This window comes from Solanum verrucosum, unplaced genomic scaffold (assembly GCF_900185275.1).
Source record: "Solanum verrucosum unplaced genomic scaffold, falcon-dt-bn FXZP01000196.1, whole genome shotgun sequence".
In the NCBI taxonomy this organism is placed as follows: Eukaryota; Viridiplantae; Streptophyta; class Magnoliopsida; order Solanales; family Solanaceae; genus Solanum; species Solanum verrucosum.
Genome location: NW_026020420.1, coordinates 61991 through 76817, shown reverse-complemented (window position 1 = coordinate 76817; position 14827 = coordinate 61991). Strand labels below are relative to the sequence as shown.

Sequence of the window (14827 nt, the reverse complement as noted above, 5' to 3'; positions counted from 1 at the left end):
GATTTTATAAGGACCATTTGCACAAATGGCTTATTTTGGGGATGTCATTTTATTTTGTGCTTCGGCATTTTAACTTCTTTTTTTTTTAAAGAAAAGTGGTTGAAAATACTCTTGACATCGAAATAACAATCAATTTTTGTTTTGGATAAGTTCATATGTTTGTAGCATAATATAACACAAGTTATGCCGCTTAGATCCCCTAGAACTTGTGTCGATAGAGGCAAAAGTTCAATTTAGTTGTAAAAGACATAATTTAGTTCATACATAGCTTATGTTGAGAGAGGTAAAACTTTAGTTTCAGAACTCTTAAGTTATGTCGTAAAAGACATAATTACTTAATTACTATTACCATAGAACTTATGCCAATTAAGACAATCATTTTCTAAACTTATGTCTAGTGAAATTAGGTCATAGATAAGGGTGTTTTACTCCACGAGTTTTCATTAAATGAGCAATATGACTAGAATTTCGATTTTCGGCTATGGGTTTATCAAAGCTCGATATAGTACTCTCGACTCTCTAATCCCTTCCTGTATTTGATTCTTATATTGTTTTCCATCGATGTTTGAACTTATATTGATATCCGATTGAATTTGAACTCACATAGAAAAGTTATATTAAAAGGTAAAACACTTCCTAACAAAAACAATTTCATACTAAGAGAAACTCAAACTTGAGAACTCTGATTAATAAGTTATTAATACTTGTTGTTCCACCACCATCCTCGTCGGTTCATTCTCTACTTAGTTTGTTTTGAAGTGATAAGTTGAAGAAAAGTCCCAAAGGGCCACATCTTTTCTGTCTTTTTTTTTGTCCAATAATGTATATATTGATATACCAACTTTCCAAGAAGTTTCATGGAAGATGAAACTTGAAATTTTGTATATCTTAATTGTATCAAAATCTACGATCTTATAGAGATAAGGGATAAAATCTATGTACGTAGATGCGCTTACAAGACTCTTAAGATTTATATCTATGTTGGCTTAAATAAAATGTTTGTCTTGTGGATAGTTATACCTACTTGTTCAATATTATAACGAATACTTTAGATTTGTTCTTTCTAAAAAGAATATCATGTTTAATTAGTATTTTATAAAATTCTATATTATAAAAACTTCAATAGTTTGAACACGAGTTTTACTAGTCACATAATTGATAATTCTTATCATTGCGCCAAAACTCTTATTAGTTGTTATTCAACCAAACTTTTCCATAAATCCATTATGGGAATATATACTTTTCCATAAATCCATTATGGGAATATATATACATACTTGTTTACTACTATTTCAAGTGGATGTGATTATTTTTAATTGGAAGATCTCTTGCTAAATGCCAAGTTTCAGCCCACAAGAAGAAGAAGAAAATATAGTGGAAGAATTAAATGAAAAGAAAAGTAATTTGTTTTATAGTTGAAAAGAAAAGAAAAAAATTAATCTGAAATAGTTTCTTATAAAAATAAAATAATACAATATATACATATGTCAGTGATCTAACACTAAAAAACACTGTTCGAAAGTGAAATATCTTTTTTTTTTTGTCAAAAGCACGAAAAAATACTCTCCAAGAGTATGAAATGACTAGTTTTTTGGTCAAAATATTCATAGTAATATATATCTTTTTATATTTTCATATCAAAACAAAGGAAAAATCAATTTATTTTTCGACGAAAATTGAATTTTGCAAATTATATCCTAGACTAGAAGATCATTTAAAGTTAACTATTACTTCACAGTAACAAAGAACCAACTTTTTATTTTTTATGATTTTCGCAATCGACTAAACATTCACACAGAATGAATGGAGTAATATATATATCCTTAGATCATGGAATTATTGATTGATATAATCAACGAAAATTCAGATGAAACTTCTTGCTCCCACTTGATTTCGCTCTACCTAACCTACATGAGGAATAGGTTGGGGAGATATACCTAAATTATATGAAAAAAATAAATACAAATGAAAAGCTATCGTTTTTTATTGCCATTTGCATTGAGAAATTTCGAGGAAGTTTAAGAATAGAACACAAAATGGAAAAATTTCCACATTACTTTATTGTCGTTTTTAGAGAAAAAGGACATTGGTAGGTTAGATGTCAATTTGTAACTAAAATCAATTATTATTTATTGTATTGAATTTTCTATTGGCTGTATGAACAGAGAAAATAGTATTATGGCACACGACAATTTTACAAGCGTTTTTGGAAGTGCTAATTACGTGACTCAATAGTACTAAAGTTTAAATACTTTTTTTTTGGTCTCAAAATAAGTACTAAGTATTGTTTTAGCTTTTTTCACGTTCAATGAAGAAAAAATAATAAATACAAAGTATTATTTATATTCAGAATTCTGTATCCATATTAGAGTTTGATTAAATTTAAATTTCAGTCGAAAAATCCTAATGATCCGTAACAAAGGCGACTCCCTCCCACATTGGTATAATTGAAAACAATTACTCTCTCTATGTCTCGATTTATGTAGCAAATCGTGAATCCAAAAGTAGAACCTTTAAGTTTTTAAAAATTAAATTTATGTTCTTTTTTTAAAAAAAATACATAAAAAGTGTTATAAATTACAATAATAACGACTTAAAATATTTTTAAAACATAAACAAACTTCGATAAAAAAATTTTGATTGACTCTCAAAATTTCAATTGTTTCACTTAAATTAAGACGAAAGAAATTCTAATTATTATCTTGAATTTCTAAAGCGGTAATCATTTTCTTTTAATTGCTAAAACAACACCTATTTGGCTATTTCAAAACGAAAGAAATGCTTACTTATTAGTAGGGGTGTTCACGAGTCGGTTTGGATCAGTTATTGGTCAAAATCAAAATCAAACCAACTTAATCGGTTTTAAAATTATCGTTTGGTGGTTATCGGTTTCGGTTTGGTTTGGTTCGGTTATTCGGTTATTAACCATACACAAAAATAAAAGATACAATTCATTCAAAATGTTAAAAAAGTGACAACAATCTATTCAAAATGAAAAATAGTTAGAATGACTTAAATTATTGAACTTTCAATTACTAAATTTACTATCAATAAAGCTTTAAAATTCACTATATTGGCATAGAAGGAAGAGACAATAACATTTTCAGTCCCACAAAGAATTGTCATAGACACATATACATAAAATCAATAAGATAAATGTTTCATCTTGGACATTTTTGCTTTCAATAAGTAAATTATAAAGAAATTTTAATGAAAATATGTATAAGATCTTTAAAATTGTTTATAAAAATAATATATTAAGTATGTATATTAATTAAATATATATATATAATTCATCGATTCGATTCGATTATTTCTTCGATTTTTTCAAATAAAATCATAATCAAACCAAATACTATCGATTTTCAAAAATCTAAACTCAAACCAAACCAAACCAAATCCAAATAAAATCAATTTTATTTAATCGGTTTGATTCGGTTTGAATCGGTTTTTATCCAAACCGTGAACACCCCTACTTATTAGTATATGATATATCTTTAATTGTATGATTGAAATTCTTTTAATTACTTCATAGTTTTACTTTTCTTTATTTATATTTTGAATCTTATGGATAAAATAAAAATACTGACTCAATCCAAAATAATGAAAATACTACACTGAAATTAGATAGAATCTGAGTCCATATATATTATGTCCCATTTCATTTAACGGGGTCCATAAATTTTTTATACACAATATTGGCATGATTATTCTTCTAATTAATCCAAATTATTGAATAATCATCATTTTTTTTTCCCAAAAAAAAAATTAAAGGACTTATTTTTTCAGGAATCACAAGCAAAGATTTTGATCAAACGATTCATCTCTGCTGTTCCATCATAAGACTAAAGTCCTCGAAGCATACGAATCCATCTCCATTTTTATCCACACCTCTTATCATACGCCGGCACTCTTCTAATGTGCACCGTCCATCTCCTATCGTTCTAAACACGTTAAAAAGCTCCTCCGCCGTGATCTTCCCGTCGTGATTAGCGTCGAAAAACTCAAACGTATCTCTCATCTCGGAATCACACGACGGAGGACCGAACGCCGAGCTTATAGCTCCGAATTCCTGTAAACTAATACATCCATCTCCGTTTACATCTACTTCATTAAGCAATTGTACTAGTTCCTCCTCGGTTGGAGGATCCGATCCAACTCGAGTCAAAATCGCCGAGATTTCCTCCTTATGTATCTTCCCGTCGCCGTCTACGTCGATCATTTGAAAGGCTTGTACGAGTTCGGAGTAAACTTCGGTAGGGATTTCAGACGGCCATTGAGTAGTAGTACTGGGTAATACACTGGTCGGAGTGGTTACGGACCCGGAGGAGGAGGAAGAGGTGGTTACGGACCCGAATGAGGGGTTTTCGGATCTGGAAATAGATCGTTTTTTTTTGGATTTGAAGAGCTTTTTGGGGAGATTGGTGATGAGCTTCATGGTGATGAATTTGGAGAGTAAAAAGGAAGAGAAGAGAGAATGGTGAAGAAGGAGAGAGGAAGGAGAGGAGGTTAAATGGGAGGAGGAAATAGCATGCCATAGTGAGCTTCCAGGAAATTTCCTAGAGTGAATGATAACAGAAAATAAGGCTCTATTTATTTGGTTCCTTTAGTTACCCGTCACTCGATGTCCGATACTCGTATTAAAGTCTAGTTAAATATGAATTTGTGATAAAAAAAACTCTAGTGGTTAAATGAAGTGCTTGAGAAGTTCGAGATTTTAGATTCAAAATCCAAGTGGAAATAAAAGGTGGTTCTTTTCATCAGTTATAGCCTTGATGAACATAGTTATCTTATAATATATTTTATTGATGGAAGGTGATACATATCACTTGACATTAGTCAAGATATGCAAAAATTGACGCAAACACCACTATTATAAAAAAAAAAAAAAGCTTTCTTTTAAATGAAATCCAATAAAACTTCAATCAAAACCTTTGATTAATTAAGAGTGAATAGTTTACCAAACTCCACTAAATAAGTTGGTGTGATTATTTTCTTTTAGTCTATTCCATTTATGTTGTTTTTTTTCTTTCTATTTTCATCTTTTATCTTGATATGTGTAGAAAAAAATTATATTATAGATAAAAAAAAATTTTAATAAAGGTGATTTTTATATCTAGTAAAATTTGAATTTGAGATGTCTAAATAAAGAATGAAGAAGTATTTGCTATATTCCGCCACAATTCTTGTGGATATTTTCTTTCGTTTATTTCAATTATTATTGTAACACCCCGACTTTTAAAAACGTCTAAATTAACTCGTATCTTCGTGGAAAGACAATGAGGGTGAGTAATAAATTTAAAATGATATGTTATGTGATATTTTAAGTGTTCAAGTGTGGTATCTCAAGTTTTGAAGTTAGGTAAGTGACAAAATAAAAGTTGGCGAAAGTTACCGTAAATTCCTTTTTAAAGATTTGTCTGAAATTTGAGTCAAATGTCTCGGACATTTTTTCCCAATCTATTAAGAGTTATGGTCCTCGCGAGCTATGAAATCGAAGGTCTACGAGTCTAGTTTCCAACACATCAAACCGTTCGTTCATACGACTTTAGAATAGAGAGATATTCACATTTTCGTGGGACTGCGCAAGCAGACACGTGAGGTGGGGCCCTAAGTCGGTGGAATGTTACATATATCTTCTCCTTCAACCTTTTTCACCATTTTTAAGCTAAAAAAACAGAGAAATTAGAGAAACCCATTTCTAGGATCAAGTGAAATATAGATTTTCTCGACTTAAGTCCTTGACGAAAGTTGTTCTACGCGTTGGGCTCATCATCGTGGTATAATTTATTTTATCGATTGCGTAGCATATCACACTTTAGTGTTGGGACAACAAGGGTTTGGATATATTTGAAGGTTTTGAAGCGTATTACAACCTTAAGATCGAGGTAAGACCCTTCTTTTATCGACTCTAGCTTTTATAAGCAGCAAATAGCAATTTGCGACGGAAATACATATATTTTATTGTATTGTCATAGTATCTTTTATTTTTGTGTGTTGATTATGGTCCTACCTTGTTGTAGTATCGAGGGAGTATTGAGTAAAAGTCATTAGGCCACGTGAATTTAGCGAAAAAGGTATGTTAAGACTATTCCCTACTTACGACATGTTTCCTTAAAGCTTAGAAGCAATGTATTTGGGTTGTTATCCTTGATATACTTGTAGCCGTGATTGTTGATTGTTGGCTGCTCGAGTTGATATAATCCTCCCTTGTCGGGATTCTTATTCAGTTAGTAGCGTCCCTATATTGGACACGACTTAGAGGCTATTTGTAGAGGATGCTTATAACTAAATTGCTCGCTTTTAGCGATTGGATTGTTATTATTGTCGTTGGGGCTATTGTGGTTAGCTGCAGGAATGTGATCTATGCCTAGAAGGGCTATGTTCAACCTACAGGGCTATGAGTTGCCTAAATGGCTATATTGACGCCTAAGAAGGCTATGTGCTTCCTACAGGGCCATGTTGTTGCCTAAGAGGGCTATGAGTTGTCTATAAGCTACGTTGATGCCTAAGATAGCTATGTGCTACCTACGGGGCTATATTAATGCCTAAGAGGGCTATGTGACTGCCTACGGGGCTAGGGGACTACTAATAGGGGTATATAGGCTGATTGGCACCTTCCGGGCTTATGGGGGCCTGAGTAGGTGGTCTTGTGTGCTGTTTATACCTGCCGAGCTTATGGGGGATTGGTATTATTTATTTTATCGATTGCGTAGCATATCACACTTATCTTAGCCTTAATTTATTTATTGAATTATTCCAGTATATCAGGATACCTCATCATAGTCTAGCCTTTCATACTCTGTACATTATTTTGTACTGACACCCCATAGCCTTGGGGGTGCTGCATTCATGCATGTAGGTCCTGACAGACGACTGAGTAGACCTCCTCAGCAGCAGGATTGACTTTTATCCGGTTGGCTAGCCCTTTTCCTCCGGAGCTGCCAGAGTTGGGAAGTTTGTTACCTTTTGTTGTATATATCTTTATGGGTAGGTTGGGGCCCTGTCCCACCAATCTTTACTACTCTTAGAGGCTTGCAGACTAGTGTATGGGGTTTATAGCTACGTTATGGAAATGCTGGCCTATGTTGTTGGTTTGCGGAAGCTTGTGAGCTGTTTGTTGTATTGTATTGATATATACCTGCTTTTAGTTTTGGTATATATATCATGGTGGCCTCGGCGGCCCAATCAGGACTTCTGTGCTAGTTGACTATTTATTTATATGATCTCCTGGAAGTAGCTATTTCTTTTATAGATCAGTTGACAGGGACCTTGCCGGCCGATGACTTAGTTTTAAGCCGAGATATACTTGTTTGATTTCTTGATTGCGTGTGGCTGCCATGCGCTAGTAGCAAATGGTTCGGCAGGGTCGGCTCGGGTCTGAGTTTTGGCATTAGGAGCCAGTTGCGCCCCTCGAGTTTGGGGCGTGACAAAACTTGGTATCAGAGCAACGTCGTATCCTAGGGAGTCTGCAAGCCATGCCTAGTTTGGGGCGTGACAATTATATGTTGGTTTTTCTATTTTATTTTAGGAGAATTCAAAATTTATTTGTGTATTATCTATTTTCCATCAAAGAAACTCAATGTGAATTGGATGAGTACTCTAATGTGTACATGGTTAGAAAAAAGTCTAAATTTGGGGTTAGCTCATATTCGAGGGATTGTGACATTTTGTCTCGATCATTATAAATATAAAAGACATTATAATGTGATGTCATTTTCACTTTCATTTGACTTATCACTAGCAATTTGTTCGAAATTCAAAACTTATTTGATAATGATAGAAAAATCTTAACTTTATCCTCAATGCTTGATTATGGAGTATAGTATCTCTGTATTAGAATTTCATTCAAAGTTAAAAAGAGCAAATTCTAGTGTCGTGTCTCGGATGTTGATGAGATCAAATAATTCGGTTATCTTTGAATATAAATTTAAAATTTAAACTCTGAGAATTAAAAAAACTTTATGATATGAACTATTTTATCCTCTAGTACATTTATTTGATGCAAATATTCATGGTTAATGATCTTGACACACCTATAATCTAAATCGGGAAGGAAAAAAGAAGAGTTGTTATAACTTTTGATCAATCTAAATTGTGACTTACATAAAAGAAACACAATATATAAAACCAAGATACCTAATATACTTTCGATTCGAAAAAAGTGATATATACAGACTTTATCCTACATAAAAAATGGTCTTATCAAATACAAATTTCATAAACTTTTCTTCTAGCTAGGTACAGTGCACCAACTTCTTAATCTCTACATTATAGTTATAATTAAGATAATCAACAAACCACAATCTTTTAATATCTAGATTAAGTGTTCACTAATCCCTTTTGAGTTTATTTACTAATTTTTTATTATTTAATTTTGGAAAAGAAGAGTGCATGTGAAAGATTAAATAAAAAAATAGTCCAAGTTCTGCTATCACATGCAACTTCATTTTTTTTAATCTTTTTTTTCTTTTGTTAATTTTTGGCCAACAGATATAATTGGCACACAGAGAAAAAGGCTTTAGCTCACTGTTAACAGCATGTCGAAATTTTGGAACTATATATTAACGTGATATACAAAGTGTATCTTTTTCTAATGAAATAATTATGTGGTCCTAAATTGAACTTGAAAATATAAATTCATTACAATTAAACAAAGATATTTCTACTTTTTCTAGCTTTCATAATATAATTTCATTTTTTAAAACATTAGTACAATGAACGGAGACATAAAGGGAGCTTTGAGCATTATCTCTTCGAATCGTGAAAATAATCATTAATATTTGGATTAACGTATATGATTTACATTATATTTTTTGAGGTATAATTTTTTTTCTAAATTCTGCATAAATGTGAGATACTTTGTGCACTAGTATTATACGCTTAACAAACGTGGACCATTGCTACTTGCAATTAAGAAATTTACTTGAAATTGTATTTAATTTGTTCAGAAGTGAATGTTTTCTGGCAGCAAATAAGGATATTAGTTATGCGTTTTAATATGGATAATTGGATTTTGCAGTTTTATTTTATCGAAAATTCCGTAACTAACGTTCATAATTAACTAATTTATTTAAATAGAAATCTGTGCTTTGACTAGATGTGTCAATTTTGACTCAAAAATGTGTAACACACCCAAATTTTAAGTGGATTGGAATAACTTAGGTTACGTATAGACTCAATTAATGAATCCGTCCATTTGTCGTCCCTAAGGAGAGCTCGGAGATCATCCCACCATATTCCTAGCTTGATGGTAGACTCTTTATTTAACGATTAAGGATTAATTACTACTAACTTTGATTTATATTATTTGTCTTTTAATGAAAATTTTGACTCGGCAACTATGATAGGAACGATTTTGCATTATTATTGTAGCTTACAAGTTACAATAGTATTCTTTGTTAACAGTCCAATCAAAAGTCCATGGGTATCTAGAAGGCCAAATGCCCCACTAGAACCCATGTTGATTAATTAAGTACTACAATACTATATATTATGTTTATGAGACATTAATAAGAGAATTATACAATTTTTATGTGGAGATTCCTGTTTTGTGTGCTGAGGATGTTGGATTTTCCTCTCTTAATTATTAGACCACAATTTTTTGCCTTGCCTTTTGTTGGAATTCAACTTTCTTGAAATTGTTTGTTAATTACCTAGTCCATTTTGGATGCACAAAGTATTGAAAATTCCATTTTTTTTTACAATAAATTTATCTCTTTTATGACTTTGGGTAATCTAATTTGTTACTAACTCGAGAGTCATTATAAATCTATATTCAAAAATCGATTCAGAATTTTAAATCAATTACACGTGGACCAGAATTTAAATGTCACATACCAAAAGAATTTCTAATATCTTTTCTTAAATGAGGAAATGAGTGAACATAACCCTTTATAATGTGAATAGAGAAGAAAGTAACTAAGTTTAAAATATAATATTTCCCAACTTTTGGCATTTCTAGAACTCTAATATGTGCAATCATCTTTATACAACATAGTTACTATGATTTTGTTTAGTTACTTTACTTTATATATATGTAACAAGTCCACCGATGTTCTTCAATGTTACTTAGACTCTTCAAAATGTTATTATACCCGTATTGAATCTTTGAAAAATGCTTTACTTTTGAAATTCTTTTGGCCAGGATTTAAAGAGTAGTCACAAACCATTGAATGGCAGACAATAAACACATGCAATTACTTCCAACGACAGCACTAGCCAAACCACTTTTCCAATGAGAAAGTATATGCATAACATCACAATAAGTGGACTATATACCTTCTCATAGCTTTAAATACATTGTCTAGTTCTAACATCCACAAGCATATATGTCAACATAATACCCTAAAAAGACAACCACAAATCCAACTACATATTATTCCCAAAAAAAAAAAAAAAAACATGTCAAAGTAGTTGTTAGAAAAAGCTTTATGAGTTAGATCATGTGGAAAGAACTATTACGTTATCAGGTTAAATTGACCTACAACAACAGATAACTCTACATATGAGACTTGATATAATAACCTGATAAAAATAGAGTAATAATTAACCGGTTATAACTAGTTAAACTGCACTGATAGTATAAGGATTCTTTACACAACATGTCATATCTTATATGATCTGATTTTTTGTTACTTCATCTAGTACTGCATTTTCTGTTTCTCCATCTTCTGATGCTGAACTTATATCTATATCCTTCTCAGGATTTTCGAGTTGCACGCATTCGGCCACTGGATTATGAAAGCAACTGTTGTTTTCTGAATCAAGACTCCTGTTTGATGGAGTTAAGTCTCCTCTCCTTACCACATTGAATACAATCCCATTGTTAGTCCTTTCAGTCTGTAGCAAATCACCTTCAGCAACGATAGTTCTGATGTCTCTTTGATCAAATTCTGTATCTGATCTCCTATCAGGTGTTGTCACTCGTGGACTCGGAGAAAGGGGCTCCCTGACTACAACATTGTTGAGGTCAATACTCAGTCCTCTGTTCGATCGTTGTGAAGGATGCATTTCCAAGTTTTGTACATAGTCGATAAACTTATCAGCTGATGTTGTCCTCATCAATGGACCACCTGATCTTGTCCAAGAATTATTATCCGCGTTTTCAGACTCACTATCACTACCATGATGATCATGTGCAGCATTCTTGTTATTACAACGCCAGTTTCGACCAGCATTGTGATGATGAAGAGAGGAAGCAGGATCCGCGTGAAATTCTTCTTCAAGGGAGCCTGCTGAGTTCTCTCTTGCAATGCAATTCCAAGAAGGAATACGTCGAGAAGCATTGAGTTTGACTGTGCTGCTTGACATGCCTTGCGAAGCAACAGCTGCTCTCTCCGCGCTTCTTTTTAGTCTACGCATATGGTTGAGTATTGCTACACACTCATCAAGAGCAAGCTCAATTCCACAATTTGCCTTAATGGCTGATAGTTTCTCCCAAGTGCATCTCCTCCCTTGATTTGCTGCTTTTTGAACCTCCAAAGTAGAGGGATTCTGTATGATCTTCAAGTACTGGATCATAAACAAACATTTGGAGAAATGGTCAGTTATGAAGCCAAATTATATACATGATGTTTATCAGGTATCATTCAGTTGCATATAAACACCCTTTGTCGGAAAATTATATAGAAAATGATATTCTGCATAAACAGGTCAAAAATTACTTCTTAGCCAAATTCCTGGCTTTGCCACTAGACTATCATGGACATACCTGAGCAAGAGTGGCTGGCATTACAATGGTGACATCGCCTTCCCAATCTTGAGCAAATAGCTTGGCTAATCCCCTCAAGGGAAAACCAAGTTCCAGTACCTGATTGCATCTGTGCTTCACTTCCATCTCAGTAAGATGAGCAAGCTGCATAAACCAAATACTTATCGTTACATTTCTCCACATAAATTCTCTGTCTTCTAAGTTCTAAAGACACAAACATAATCTCAGGAGTATGAAGAACAAACAAGTCGAAAGATTACAGAGAGTATCAAGAACCAAAATCATACCTTGGCAGCAAAGTTGCCTCCATAAGCTCTTACAAACTCTTTGATCCTGAGTAAAGGAGCGATATGTGGATTCGCCTGGCTCACAATAAAGTGGTTTACGTTGAATAGCTCTTTTAGCTGCATCATAGGCAAATCAATCTCCAAGCTACCATCCCTCCATCGACGAGCAGATGAACCAGAAGCTGCAGCCTGATCAGGTTCCAAATGAAATGGTGGATGATAAGGAACAAGATTACCACTTCTATCCTTTGCCATCAGTTCTTGTGCTTCAAACAGACCAGGAAACGCGCAAGAAGCAGTCACAGCACTCCATATAACAACATGAGGTGAAGTCAAGTAGTTTAAACATCTAGGAGGTTCATGTTTTCTAGGGGAGCAAACAGTAATCCCTAGAACTCGACCAGTCATATCGTAAGCTTCTTGGAAAGTAAGATTATTCGTGAGATGGCGTAACATCACCTGCAACTGCCTAATCTCATGTACAGCCCCTTGTCTCATGATCCTCCTGAAAACAGTAAGAATTCCACCCATCTGTTCAAACGGCTGCAACACATGCCAAAAATCCTCAAAAAAACTCTGCAGCTCAGGCCAAGACCGAGTTGCAACTACAGAACACATAATCGATCCAACACTCGAACCAGCAATTATCCTTGGCATAAGCTTGTGCTCAACCAATGTCTTAACCACACCAACATGAAAAGCTCCCAAAGACGCGCCCCCGCTTAAAAGCAATGCTGTCCTACCAAAAGCATGTCTTGTTTCATGCATAAAAGCAAGTTTCTCCTCCAACAAAATCTCATCTGAATCATAATCACATACCATTTTCAACTGAGTTGAAACCTCATCAATATACTCCTTAATAAGTTTAGGCACATGAAGCCTACCCTTATGAAGCTGTGGATTACACATATTTCCAAGATTTCTCACAAGATCAGCCCTCATAAAGAACATAATGTCTCTTAAAGATCCTTCATTACGACGATGTTGAAGTTCTTGAAGTTTATTTACAACTAACTCTTCATCATAAAACTCTGCTTCATTCATTTTAGGTGTCTCTTTCTCCAACATTTTCGCAGCATGAGCCCATTCCTCATAAGTTAATGCAGATTTCATCATATTCCTCCAAAATTTCCTCTTATAAACCATATCACCCCTGATTTTTACATTCGTATAGCGCCTCAACAAGAAGGCTAGAAGTGTTACTAATGCTAATATCCCTTGTGGATTACGCGGGTGAAACCATTTGATCAAAGGTGTCAAGTAGTATGACAGACAATTCTTGATCTTGTACAAGTAATATATCAAGAAATGAAAAATGTTGTGCCTCAACTGCGATATTGATTTGCAAAACAAGACTCGAAAGGCTATTGTTCGACCTACAATTGAAGAAGGTCCTATGGAAATGAACTCTACTTTAGCCTCATTACTTATATCCATAACTTAGTGATTGTAAACAACTACTAAGATTAAGAAAATGAAGAAAACTATTCACAAGATTTAGGCAAAATCAGATGGAATCAAGAGCTAAACACTAAAACATGTGCTAGTAGAGTTCAAATAGTGACTAAATATCTCAAAAAGAGATAAAAAGATTGAGAATTTCACTTCAAGATTCAATTTTTATCATACCAAACAAATAAATGTCCAAAAGGGTCCTAGGAAACAACATGAAAAATTAAAAAAAAATAAAGTACCAAAAAATTTCAAACACTTCCCATGGTTACTGAGTTCACATTTCAATGTAAAAAGAAACTGAAAGATTGAGAATTTCAGTTCAAGATTCAATTTTGATTATACTAACTAAATAAATGTTCAAAAGGGTCCTAGAAACAACAGAGAAAAATGACAAAAATAAAATAAAATAAATTGACAGTGCTATGGCATGTTGTATGGGTTTATTTTTAACAAATAATTGGGATTGGAAATGGTAAGAAAGTCCATAACTTTGAGTTAGATAACGATATGGGACTATATGTGTCAGCTATTGGAAATATGGATAGACACACGATTATTGGAACTTGAAATCAATTTTTATACCACTAATATTATTCAACAATGAGTGAAGTTTGGTGTACCGTCAGCGTAAGTACTTATTCATTCTTAATTTATAGGTCTTGAATGAGCCTTGTAAGTATCGGACAAAGTAAAACTTTTTGTACGAATTTAAATTTAGTCAGACTCTAGTATGAAAAACGAAAAAAGCTATTCAACATTTTCCAAAGTTTGTTACATATTTAGCAAAAGGACAATATTATCATTTTTGTCCTTTCTTCTTTTGGCCATGTCAATATGTTCTTGATTGTGACAAATTTCTTGGATATATACTACTAGTGATATATAGATGAGTATTAGATTTCATTTATGTGACATCTTTTTCATTGGCTACTGTTTATTGCTTGCAAGCAATTATTCACATAGAAGAGAAGTGTATGAAAGATGTATAGATTGTTTGAGAGAAGTATACAAACAAAATTAATTATGTGAATTGCTTAAAGTCCAACCTTAAAGTGCTACTTGTGGAAAATTAAAGTTTGATTTTTTGGAGGTACAAAAAATATCTTAGATATTTAGTAAGAACTTTTTAGAATTTGGTAGAGTAAATATCTTTGATATTTATACTTAAGAAAAATCTAGATGTTCTAGATAATTAGATATTTATAGTAAAGTACAGAAATAAATAGATTCTTGTTACATAGTTAGAAGATAAGGATAGCTAGATATTTCTTGTATATGTATCTAGAATAATTTCTAGAAGCATTCCTATACAAGTATAAATAGGGGTGACATTAGGCATTTTGTAATCAACTAAACACAACCCAAGAACAAC

The 14827-nt window shown here is 32.9% G+C and overlaps 2 protein-coding genes across 2 annotated transcripts; both read right to left on the bottom strand.

Moving 5' to 3' along the window:
- Positions 1-3601: 3601 nt before the first annotated feature.
- On the bottom strand, positions 3602-4544 carry LOC125806880 (probable calcium-binding protein CML36). Its single transcript, XM_049486637.1, has one exon. It carries the CDS (start codon positions 4436-4438, stop codon positions 3821-3823), a length of 618 nt encoding a protein of 205 aa, XP_049342594.1. The 5' UTR covers positions 4439-4544; the 3' UTR covers positions 3602-3820.
- A 6061-nt stretch (positions 4545-10605) lies between these two features.
- Positions 10606-13592, bottom strand: LOC125807032 (triacylglycerol lipase SDP1-like). The gene is made up of 3 exons (XM_049486783.1): positions 12001-13592; positions 11714-11857; positions 10606-11514 (listed from the first exon to the last, which is right to left on the bottom strand). The coding sequence occupies exons 1-3, from the start codon at positions 13435-13437 to the stop codon at positions 10615-10617; spliced, it is 2481 nt and encodes an 826-aa protein (XP_049342740.1). The 5' UTR covers positions 13438-13592; the 3' UTR covers positions 10606-10614.
- Positions 13593-14827: the final 1235 nt, after the last annotated feature.